Source organism: Trichosurus vulpecula, chromosome 6 (genome assembly GCF_011100635.1).
Source record: "Trichosurus vulpecula isolate mTriVul1 chromosome 6, mTriVul1.pri, whole genome shotgun sequence".
Lineage (NCBI taxonomy): Eukaryota > Metazoa > Chordata > Mammalia > Diprotodontia > Phalangeridae > Trichosurus > Trichosurus vulpecula.
This window is the reverse complement of record NC_050578.1, coordinates 191,860,004-191,873,284: the sequence shown is the minus strand read 5'-3', so window position 1 is coordinate 191,873,284 and position 13,281 is coordinate 191,860,004. Positions and strand designations below refer to the sequence as shown.

Here is a 13,281-nt window from a genome sequence, read left to right as displayed (position 1 = left end):
TAATTCTTCAGAGATTTTTGCATTCCATGGCTTACAGACATACAATAACACAGGAAGCAAGCATGCTGGTATTATATGAAGCAAAGGAGCTGTGCAAGTTAAAGGAATTTCACAATTTGCTCAGGGCAGTCCAGAATTTTTTCTTCCATCTTTTACATTTGGGCCTAACTCACTGCCCTATTTGTGCTGTTTGAGACACAATAATAATAGCTAAGTTCCACTGTATGTCTATTCAAATGCATGATGACATAATCTGGGCAGCAGACACTTTTTAACTTCTTGGTCTTTCTTATATGAATAGTTGGATCCTATTATTTTGGTTGGTTTTCTATCTTTCCTAGGAAGTTTTGCAAAGTTTCAAGATTTGATGAGCGAACACAATAACACACAAATAAGGGCATCAGGAGGACCTTACAGCCCAGAGAAAAACCTTCTCCCAACTTGGGGGTTCCCATGCTGAATCTCCACCATGACAGTGATGAATACCTTTGGCGTCTCCTTGCTTTATACTTTGCCTTATCACAAGGGCCTTGAACATTATTTCTCTTGTTCTATTTTTAAAGGAATCTTAAGCGATTTTGATGTAAGGATGAGAAATACATTGTTTGAAAAGTGCATTTATAGTGGCATTCTGCTCTTTTCAATTAAACTTTTTTTATAAACAGCAGAAAACAGTTACAGTGTTATAGTGGGATCTTACATTTTCTATATATTTCAGTTAATTCAGTTAAATGGTAGATATGAAATGACTTATGAGGATAAGATCAGAAAATAAAATTGTTAATTCATGGTACTACTGACATAAGTGGAGGAAACAAAACATCACAATGCAACTTTTCATTATCTCAACATTTCCCACTAAAAATCACAAATGTATTCAATCTGAGTCAGGAATCACAACTTTGGCAAACTGATAACTTAAGGTCATACATATTAAGATAGATTTCTGTAAGAGTTACCTCTTTGGATAGAATGCAGACCCAGCAATTGTGAAAGTGATTCATTAAGGAAATAAATATTACAATATTAATTTTATACATTTAATAATGAATCCTAAACATTAGTAACACCTTTGGAGAGACTGAAAAGGAAATAAAGGAAGTCTCTTGCAATTTCTTTTCATCATCTATAGTATTACCTAACTAAATCATGTTAAGAATTTTTCTATGGTTACCTTTAAAATAGCTGAATTCCTCTGAATGGTGTTATAAAAAAATATATAATCCTTCTAAGTGAGCATAGCCTATGTAATTTCAATCACATTTACTGCTATCCATACTACTTACTCTAAGATCATACCTAGATCACTAACTTACTTCATTTTGGTAGAGACTAAATATTGATTTTTACTTCATTTAATCATTTAAAAACATGGTAAAATGATACTTCTGCTCTGGCATAAACTTTTAAAAGGAAGACATAAGTGTTGGTCCAGTTTCTTGGACCCAGCTCATATGTAAAGATACTGCTTTTGGTAAATAAATTCAGAACACAGATTGGTGGGGCAGGAGAAAACTCTAATAGGAACTATGTGCCCATTAAATTTGAGGAACTAATAAATGTCATCATATACTTTAGCTATCTATAAGTCTTTTGGGTTTACAGAACCCAAAACTATCTAGGCTTTATAAGTGGAAAACCCTTATTTCAACCCTCTTTCATCTATATATACCCTGTTAAGTATAAATGGGAATAATAAGAATTAAGGCTGAATAGGCTGGAGTGCAATTGTATACTAGTGCTTAAAGATACCAGGCTGAGTTTGAAATAATCCTACAGACAATATGAAACCAGTGAAGAATTTTTTTAATCAAGGGAATAACAAAGTCAGCCCTGAGCCCTATGCCTTGAATTATTGTGGCAGCTCTATAGAAGATGAATTACAAAGGGGACAAAGTAGGAAGACCAATAAAGAAGATACTTCAGTATTCCAGGTGAATAGTCTAGTTTGACTCAATTGTAGTATTCAATGAAGTAGTAATAATGAGACTAAAAAAGTAGTAATAAATGGTTCAGAGTTTCACCTTTATTCAACAGGGAACATGCAGCCACTGAAGACTGTTGCCAATGTATGAGAACTTTGTATAAATAATTATTCTGGCAGCAGTACAAAGGATGGTGTAGGAGGAAAAGAAGAGAGTTGGGAAAACTTGTTAGGAGACTACTGCGATAGTCCACAGAAGTGGTAATAAGGGCTTTCACTAGGTTAGCAGTGGAGATACAATAAAGGGGACTTTTATCAAAGATGCTCTATTATTGGAAAAAACATCATACACAAGTGGGAAGAGTCAAATAAAACCTAACATTTTGATCATGAAAGACAAAGTTAATTATAGTAACAGAGAAGGATATAGGGACAGGGAGAATTTTTGTAGGTAGCTAGAATTCCAGGCAGAGTTCAGAAATGAGGTCAGATCTACAGATACAGACTTGTAGAAGACACAGATTTTCCATATAGCACATGCATAGTGGTAGCAGTTAAAGTGAATGAGATTTCCAAGGGAAAGAGTATATACAGTGAGAAAAGGGCATCGTCTCAAATATCAGATCTTTGTAGAACATCCTTATTTTAAAGGTTTGCCTTTGATGAGGTGAGAGGCAACAAATACAGGAATAGTCACAAAAACAGGAGAATTAGGACAACATGGTATCTCTAAATTCAAAGGAGAGAATATGGTCAATAGAATAAAAAACTTTGAAGACAAAAAAGATGAGGACTTAAAAAAAGTTCACTTGCAATGGTATCCTTAAGAGAATGGTAAGGGGTGAAGCTAGATTGCAAAGAACTGAGAAATATATAATGAAGAAATAGAGACAATTTAAAACTGTCTAAAAGCTTTCGAGCTATTCTTCTGATAAGAAATTCTATGCTTTTACCCAAGGAGCAAAGTCTCTTTTATTTTTACTTAAGGATTCTGATCATGATGACGACTAACCATTATTCCAGAGGGTCAATGATGAAGCATGCTACTCATTCTCCTGACAGGTGAGGGATTTAAGATTCGGTATAAGAATAAGATATACATCTTCTTATAAAATTTGAATTAATTTCTTCTACATTTTGGAAATAATAATAATAGCTGGTATTTATATAGTGTTTTAAGGTTTACAAAAGCAAAGCATGTACAACCATCATGAAAGGTAGCTAGGTATTATGTTATTATTTCTATTTTACAAATGGAATGAGGCTGAGACTGATCTGTCCAGGGTCACCCAGCTAGTAAGCAGGATTTGATCGCTGGTCTTGCTGGCTTCAAGTCCCATTTGTATCCACCGTACTACCTAGCTGCCTAATGAGACCTTTATCAGAGAAACTCATTACAAAGATTTTCTCCCTTCTTTGATTTTTGTTGAAAGTTTCTGCTCTATGGGGCAGCTAGGTGGTGCGGTGGAGTCAGGAGGGCCTCAGTTCAAATCTGATCTCAGACACCTGACACAAGTACGAGCTGTATGACCTTGGGCAAGTCACTTAACCCCAATTGCCCTGCCTTCCCCTCTCAACCAAAAAATAAAATAAAAATTAAATTAAATTAAAATGAAAGCTTCTGCTCTTTCCTGGTTTTTCTCATTGCTGACATTTAAAAAAGAACACAGGACACTTTATATTCAGTTACTTGCCTTTGCTATCATCTTCTACACATGCCAATAAATATTTTAATTTGTTTAATGAGAACTTTTCTATACATTTCAGTCTCTTTAGACAGATGTCTCCTTAACCTCATTAGGATTGTTTAAATTGTAGAAATTTTGTTTTTGAGAGCACCTTATTCTTATGAAATCAATCTCTCCCACAGAATTTTAGGCTATAAGTATTATTTTTTCCTTTGTTTGACTGTGGAAACTCATCTTAAATTTTAGGTTGTTTACTGATTTGACCCTAGGCAAGCTGTACAACCTCTCAGTGCTCTAGGCTATGCTTCTAAGAGTGCAAGTTATGGAGCAGTGAAGGGCTTGCAATGGTATGTCTCCTCATTACAATAAAATCACAGGCCGGAACCAAAAATTAAAACAAACAAGAAAACCACCCAAGCCTGTAGTCAACTCTCCCCTCCTTATCTATCATGAACTCAAATAAGTCTTAGCTTCTGTCTTCCAAAGCTCCCATCAAGAGACAAAACAGAATAGCAGAAAGAGTGACAGCCTTTTAATCACTGGACTGGTTCTGCCATTTACTAACTGTGCAACCTTGGACAAGTGACTTGACTTCTTTAAACTTCAGCATCTTTATCTATAAAATGGGAAGAAAAATAGGCAAATAATCTATCTTTTAGGGTTGTTGTGAGGGACGTTTCATAAACTACAAAATAACAGAAGTATTAATTATTATTATTTTACTTTGGCATCTACTTCCTTCTCATTAGTCAGAATCAGGTCCAGAACAGCAGTTCCCTTGGTGTTTCTTCTGTCTTTGGAAGAATGAAACTGTCATTAAAGGCAAGTAAAAAAATTTACCTGTTGCTCTGATTTTAGAAGAGAAAAAGATTCAGTCATTATCTACATATCTGAAATTCTCCATGCCTACTGTAACATACCTCCATGCCGGGTGTGTGATTTTAATTTACTCCTTATGATTAGGTGGTTTGTAGTACATAATCCCATACAATATTGCTTGTTTCTTCCTCCATAGATATCTCATCCAGTGTTCTCTATCGTGCTTCCTAGTGCCAGTACATGGGTCCAAGACAAGTTTATTTTCTAAATATAAGATTCTATGCCACTGCCCATTTGATCTAAATCATACTTTTTGAATCAGGAATTTCCTGTTAATATCACACTTAAGTCACAAGTCACATTCAACAAAATCTCCAGAATACCTGTATAAAGTCAAATTGACCTTCTTGTATAAGTGTTATTTAACTCTATCCTGAACTATATCTAGGATGTACATCATATATAACGTTTGTTATATTTTTCTTACTAGAGTGTAAATTCCTTGAGGGTATAAGATACGAATCTCAATTATCTTTGTATTTGTCCCAGCAGGTTGCATTTAATTAGTAGTTTGTGAATGAACATACAGCATGGAGAAACAGAAGTATACTGAAACCTACCATCTGACATATTTATAAGGCTTTACAATTTACAAATCTTGTTTTGTACATTTCTTTAAGACAGGTGGATAAGTGAGCTTTCTTATATGCTCAGTTGGAGCATAGAAAAATGATGTGTTAAATTACATGAATTACATGAAAATGAGAGAAAGAATGACTACTTAGAGCAAGGCTTTAATATTGCCTATCAGGAAAAGAAGCAACTGAAGTCAGAGGTTCTACAAGTATTAATTGCAATTACAAACTAGAGAAGGGAGAAAAAAAGGTGAAAAATTTAGCATCAATCAAAAACAAATTTATTCACTGATTAAAATATAATTTTTTAAAAAAAGTATTTTGTAAACAGGAGGAAAATGCATACTCTCTTCTTGTTTTTTGGTTTGTCTTTCTGGTTTATATATGGTTTCTTCTTATGAAAAGAACATAAATTCACTGGGAAATAACCCTATACTTGGCCACTATATAAAGGACACTGTGACAAAAATTGTAGAAGTCTAGTTTCAAATCCTGAATTGCACCTGCCAGTTGTATAACCTTAAGTAAATTATTTAACCTTTCTCAATCTGTGTCTCCACTTACAAAATGAGATCAATACTTTAATGCCCATCTTACTGTGCATATGTGAAGAAAAGGTCTTTGTAAACCTCTAAATTAATGCATTATCATCCTTATAGAAAAATTTAAAAAAATCCTTAGCATTTAAAAAGTATATAATAAAATTAATCATCCAACTACAGTTGGAACAAAAATGTTCAGTATTTACTCATTGGGATTAGGGTGATCATTCTATACCAATAGTATATCAAAGGCTATTTGTGAACTCATCAAACATTCAAGTAGTTAACAATAATGTTATATCCATCTTTTAATATGAAAGAAATAGCCATGTCTTCTTTTTCTACTCTACCTGGATCTTAGATTTTTGCTTCTGGAAAATGACAGTGTTGAACTATATTACTTTTAAATGTTTCTTCCAGTTCTAGAATTCTCTAATTAATATAGATAGTTCTAAGGAAGCTACATAAACTAATACTTCCTGACTCACCCCCACCTCACCCTACCCCGTTTCTACCTAACATGCCAGTAGCTCTGAAGTGAGACAGATAGGACAAAGCTTCACTGCTAGAACCCTAGAAACAGTGCACTAAGGTCACTACAAAAACACAAAAGAATAATCCTGAGAAATAAAAATGGAAGAACTTGGCCTTTTGCACATGGAACCTGGAGCCTTTATTCATCCCAGAATTGAACTAAAGGGACAGAGAGTAACAACCTAATTTCACAGGAGCTAGTGCTTAGGCTTTCTATTGCATGGAGTTCTTACTTTGAATATTGTTTGTAGTGACTGTTGCCAAAACCCTATAGTATTCAGCAAACATTTATCAACAATTAGTGGAATGTTCCTTAAGCTTTTTGGATAATTTAGATGACAGGTTTAGTGTTGTTATAAATGAAGAACACAGTATTTTATAAAGCAAATAAAACATCATGTTTTTACATGAAAAGGTTACAGGGTATCACTATCCTTTTACACTTTAAAAAGAAAAGAACTCAAAGTGACTGTGATAATTTTTTAAAAAAAGTTCATAAACAATAGGAAAAAAAGTATACTATAGTGATTATGTGGACAGGAAATTAATTAAATAATTGGTCATTTAAATAAGTATGGGGAAGGGGGAACCCATAGGTGAACCACACATAAAATATCAATTCAGTATACTACTGTTTGAAAAGTCAACATGATACTGTACTGAAATCTATTAAGTAATCATAGCTTAGTACTCTGGTATTCATACCTAAACAACATAAAACATTTATTAAGAATCCAGAAATTAAAAGGTATCTGAGCAGTCAAAAGAGATGTTATGTAATTAATGAACTAAAAATAATACAATAAACTTTAGTCATAAAGCCCCTCAGGCTCTGTATTTAGCTTACCTTACACACAATTCAAACAAACCTGAATACCTGGGCTCCTAGACCACTATGAATTAGAAAGGAGCAAATGAGAAGGTAAAGAAGGTAGGTGCCACAGGAACACTTTGCCAGTAGCAAGAAGTGACAGTCTGACATAAGCAGGATAAAAGGAAAAATGAAAAGGGTACAACAGTACTGGCTGATGGCACAGTGGCCAAACCTTGGTATCAGTAAGATGAGTTCAAATCTTGCCGCACACTCACTACTGTATTACCTTAAGCAAGTCACTTGGAAGGATTAATATTTGGGGTCTAACCTGCTACCACAACTTTCCTTCTATTATTCTACTATGCCTGTACTGTATACCCTTGGGCTAGTCAGATGTTTGGAATATTGTACCCAGTTATGGATACCACATTTTGAGAGGCATATTAATAAATACAGAGTATCTGTAAATAACCAGAATGGTGAAAGGTCTGAAAACCATGTGATACAAGTCATGACTAAAGGAAATAGGGATTACTGAATTTAGCAGAAGGGAAATATGAAAGCTAAATAAAATAAAACTAAAACATGTTAACTATTTTCTATTATTTAAGGGATTATCATGATTTTATACATCTGGATGTAAGTATGATGGTCCCTTGCTCTTTAAAAAACTTTACAGAAAATACTGCTCTTTTTAGTATCCTCACTCCACAGGTGGGAAGAACTAGAAGATGGGCTTATCTATTCCCCACTGGCTCCATAACGTGTTTCTTGTCTCAGCTCTGATTAATGAGCTAAGTATGGTCCATGGTGGGAGTGAGGCAAAGTGTTCTTCCAAACAGTCCTACTATCTTCTTTTCACAATTCATCAGTTGAAGTCATCTTTATTTATTCCTTTCCTTCATCCTTTATAACCAAGTTCAATATGTCCATTATATTTCTGAGCTTCTTAAAAAAAAACAGAACCCAACAACAACCTATAGTTTTTAATGCCTGAAATTATTTGAATGGCCTTCCTTTCTATTCTCCCCTAACTCCATCTTAACTACAAAACCCAGCAGTGAGAAACACCTTTCTTAAATTTTTTTTTATTATATTCTCTTAACAGTCTTTTAAAATCCCCAGAAGTTTCCATGGCTTTAAGGCTTTTTTTTTCCTTCTGAAAAGAACAGTGGATCTATAATCACAAGTACCTGAGTTTGAATCTTAGCTCTGCCTCTTATAATGCATACAATCTTGGACAAGTCAGTGGGCCTCACTGGACCTCAGTTACCTCATCCTTGGATAAGGATGGAGAGGATCTCTAAGGTCCCTTTAAGCTACAAATCTATGACTATCCCTTTCTGCAAACATTATTAAGCTTTCCTGGCCCAAATCAACTCAATATTCTTATTGGTTTCTCTCTCAGCAGTTGGGTACATACTTTTTTCATTTATGTTGTTTTTACCTATATTCCTAACTAAACAGCCTTAGAACAAAGAGCATATCTTTCAGTTCTTTTTTATATTCCAAATTAACAGCATTTTATAATAGAGTATATGTACATGCTGATCACTCATTATCAGGTATGCTAATTAAGCTTTTTCTTGCTTTTCAATCAGCTACTTGCTTTTGGTCATATTTCTTCTTAGTACAGTAAGATTATACTAGTAAAAGAAGGGGTGATATTTAATAAAACTAATTTTGACACTGTTTAGAATAGCTGGGAAAGAAACTATCATTCTTTTACCAAATTAATAGTTAAAATGAGGGTCTGGTATTATCTTTACGGTTGCAATTCTCTCTATTACACAATATGGAAGATAAGAGTTGGCCATATATTGAATGTTCTATCTATAATTGAGCAAAGAATACGATAAAAAAAATTTAGACTCCTAAAATAATTACATCTCAGTATATGGTATATTACAAAAGTCTTACCTTGTTGAGTATTTTGTTCTTGAGTTCGATTCACAGTGAGGTCTAGGGGGCCTTCCTGTTCTTCCTGAAGGGAGTTTTCTATTTGATTCATTTGGATACCTTTACATATTAGACTTGGTCCAACTGAACCATTTCTATTCTCTTGAATTTTACCACTTTTTGAAATGTATTCAATTGCAAACTGACGTATCATCTTTTTCATTAATTCCTGAGCAACTAGGGGAATGTTAGGATCACAGTTCTGAGGAAGATCTAGGAAAAAAACATACATATAACAAGCATTAGAAAATAGAAACATTAAATATCTGTATTTCTATGTATAGTTTTTCAAAATTACAAATCATGACTAAGAAAAACTTTTAAAAATTAATCTATAGTTATCAATGGTCTCAGAGGCTTTCCAATATAAATTTTTAAACTGAGTTTTAATTAACTTTAACATATCAACCCAAAACTTGGAATATCTTCATCATCATCACCATATCATCACTACCATCACAACACCATTGTCAACATTTGGAAGCAAGTATTTATCACTTTTTAAAGGTTAAAGGAAGAGAACAAATTAGATAGAAATAGAATAGACTACCCAAAGTTTTTTTTTTTTGGTTTTCAATAAGTTTCCAATAAGTACAGCCAATAAGGTTGTTCCTATTGATAGCTTATTATAAAAATTATTACAAGACTCTCCCAGTACGTTTATTACACGTATAAAAACGTTTTACAAATCAGAAATATAATGTAAGATACTACAAAAATTTCTGAAATGTATCCAAAATTTTAGCGTAAGAAACAAGGGCATGGAATCTGCATGTAAATTTAATACTTTGTAGAAATATCAATGAAAATATTCCAAATAACTAAAATTACAGTTACTTAATAAGAGTGCTCAGCAAACTAGTCAAGAAAAAGTAGAAGGGTTATTAAGACAACCTTTCAACTATATATTCCTTGAACTTAATATAGGTTCCTGCTAAGATTAATATCTATAAGGAAAGCAAACTAAAACAATAACAAATTAATATGATATAATACAATAAATCAGCTCCTTGGAATCTTAGCTTTTCTGTAATCCACGCCACTAAACTAAAATGATAACTAAGAAAAAGTACCATAGATTTAATCTCTTGTACTTTTTTATAATGTTATTGGCTGTTTCCAGTCAAAAATTCTGTCTTCGATCATAATCTATAAAACTGGAACAGAACTGTTTATATAGAAGCAATCAAAATTTTACTACTATAGCTGAAAAGAAGCATCATTTGGATTAAGAAAAACCCCATACATTCTCCCTGAGTGACAATTTATCAAAGTTTTTACACTGATTTTTTTAAGTTCTTTTTCTCTTTTGCAATGCTATGTGTGTGTAGGGAGGCAGCATTTAAATACTTCCACTTATTTTATTAAAAAGTACTATACATAAGAATTGAAATGTCTGTAAATACAAACTTTGCTTATTAAGTAGTATAAACTGAGGAAACCAGTGTGGCATTTCCTCTACCTAATGTTTCAAAGGTAAAAGGCTTCCATATGACTCAATCAAGGATTTTTGAATCGATAGGCAGTCTATATAAAAACCTATTTAAAAATCACTTGAATACATTCTGCTCCAATTTGCAAAACACTTCAGCAAGACATAACTGCAACTACACTTCAACAATGGATTAAGAATTCTTGCCTTGAAATACTACAACTGGAAGCAATATCTAGGAGAATACCTAGGAGAAATAATTGGTAAAAGAAAATAGGACCTGCTGTGAGTATTTGTTTGGTTATAGTAATGGTGGTAAATGGATTAAATAAGATAAGTGAAATATCACATCAAAGACAGTTAAATTAATAGAAAGGAGAAAATGGAAAGGAAAAAACAAAAGCTGTAAACTGGTTTTTAATAGTTCTCCTATACCCCTCCCCCCACCCAGTTACCAATTGAAGTTAAAGGACAAAAAGCAATATAAGTCTATCTCTTGAAATATTCTGATGTTGTTAATCAAGAAAAGGTAACTCATTACAGGTTCACAGTTTTAAAATTCATTTTACTAAGAATCATATACTCTTGTCACTAAAGGTCCCTTGCAAAGTCTATCTCAGTAAGAATAATATCCTGATAAGTAGTATTTGAAGACCTCTTTGGACATTTTCTACTCTCCAACCTGCTTCTCAAATAGTAGAATTCCAGAGCATGTGGCAGTGAGATTTCACCTTCAAGTTATTGGTCAATTCACTCTGCCAGTTTGCTGAGAAGATATCATGTCATTAAGAGAACAATGAAAAATTACATTTTTTTACCTGAATATAATGGAATTTACTGTGCTGTAAGAAACAATGAATATGATAAATACAGAGAAGCATGGCAAGGCATATGAATTGATGCAAAGTGAAGTAAGCAGAACCAAGAAAACAATATACACAATGTGCAGCAACCACAAAATAATGTTAATGGTTCCAAAGAAGAAATATAAAAAGATATCCCCTTGCACTCTTCCGCAGAAATGAGTAGTCTAAAGATATGGCATGTTGCATGTATTTTCAGTTTTTTTATGTAATGACAGGTTTTGCTGATTATTTTTTCCTCAATCCTTTTTTTTTTTTGAAAAATTACATTTTTAATAGGTAAAAAGTAATTCATATTGAATGAAACTAAACGGTAAATCTGCAGAAGATGGTTAATTTTACTTTCTTCCACACACTACCATCAATCTAGGATAATGGAAAGAGTGCTAGTTCTCAAGTCCAAATTCTTATACCTACTAGATTCTATTATTACTAGAGTACTAGGGGTAAGCTAGAGATAAAGGAAGTGATGGGGTTTGCCTGTAAGTGAAAGATATAGTAAAAGAATCTCATATTACTTAGCTGTAGCTACCCAGTGTTAAATGGCTTTGAGTGGTACCAATAAAGATGCTCAACCAAAAGTCTAGAACAATTTTCCTTATTTGGCTGTAGATACATATTTATGCCTATCTTCCTAGATTTACTAAGGAATTTTTCCTAGGGAATTTACTAGATGATGTTTAAAGCTGTGACAACTATTATAAATCAATCACAAGCAACCCTAGGGAAACAGCTGAACAAGACATAGTATTAAAGGATTACAGGACCAATTCCTTAGTGTTAAGAAAAGGCCACAATCAAGTTCACTGCTAGGCCATTCAGGCACAGAAGTTGGATGACTAAACAATGAGTTAGGGATGATAGATTGAATTTGTGTATGAATTAGTCATGCTTTCTCAAGGGAAGAAAACACTAGTAAAACCAATATATATGTATATGAGTTACCGGGAGATGATAGGGGCTATCATCTAAAAACAGGATAAATTCATTGCCAAGAATATGTGAAAATTATCTTCTTTCACCTTTTTTCTTTCTCTTTTCATTTCTATCTAATAACAGGGTAGTGATCAGTCTTGGTGAAGATGGTTGATTAAAGAAGGTAAGTGGAAAAATGAATTTTTCTTAAAGCACCCAAGTTCTTTTCTAGACACTGTATGAAAACTACTGGATGTTCATGAAAACAAGCCCTATCTAAAATAAAACTAGGGCGGCTAAGGGGTGCAATGGATAAGAGTGTTGGCCTTGGAGTCAGGATGACCTGAGTTCAAATCTGGCATCAGAAACTGTGTAACCCTGGGCCCTATGTGCCTCAGTTTCCTCATCTATAAAAAGAGCTAGAGAAGGAAATGGCAAACCACTCCAGTATTTTTGCCAAGAAAACAACAAAGGGTGCCAAAGAGTTGGATCCGACTAATCGACTCAACAATAATAAACATCAGAATGCCAGCAGCACTGGTTGCTATTCTAGGTCAACTGCTGGAAAATGGTGCAGAGTACTTTAAACAGTAGAGTTTATTTGCAGGTAATGTCTTCAAGTTAAATGTAAGTGTGAAAGGATTCTCCTACTGTGCAGAATGGGGGTAAAATGGCATAGAATAAGATCCTAGAAAATCCTCAGGGACTTAGAAATAAAAATACCAATGTTTCATGTGCAAAACTTTAACAATTTGGAAATAATATGGCTGTCAAATTAGCCTTCTTTATTTATTATATATACTTTTCACATTTACCTACAGACATCGAAAACAGGTATTTTGTTGTTATTCTTTTTCTTGGATCTTGTCTCCTGTGAACTACTTTGTCCTTTCTGATATTTTTACTAGGGCACACATAATACTTTCTATGGTATCTGGATACATATATATATATATATATACACATATATATATATATTTATATATATATGTATATGTATGTATGTATGTATATAGGCAATTTTCTTCCTTCTCCTTCATTTTAAATTTAAGTACTCATGAACAGATTTACAAGTCATCACGGGTGCTCTATACCTAGTCAAGAGCTCATAATTTTTGTATCTTAAGCCTTAGTTAAAAAATACAAATCCCAGTGA

At 33.3% G+C, this 13,281-nt stretch overlaps 1 protein-coding gene across 7 annotated transcripts in view; it reads right to left on the bottom strand.

Moving 5' to 3' along the window:
- LCORL (ligand dependent nuclear receptor corepressor like) overlaps positions 1-13,281 on the bottom strand; it is a 167,183-nt gene that overhangs the window by 59,106 nt on the left and 94,796 nt on the right. For all 7 annotated transcript variants that reach the window (XM_036762896.1, XM_036762897.1, XM_036762893.1 and 4 more), the window contains one exon: positions 8,877-9,128. In XM_036762896.1, coding sequence (XP_036618791.1) covers positions 8,877-9,128 — 252 coding nt within the window. The remainder of the gene's footprint in view (positions 1-8,876; positions 9,129-13,281) is intronic.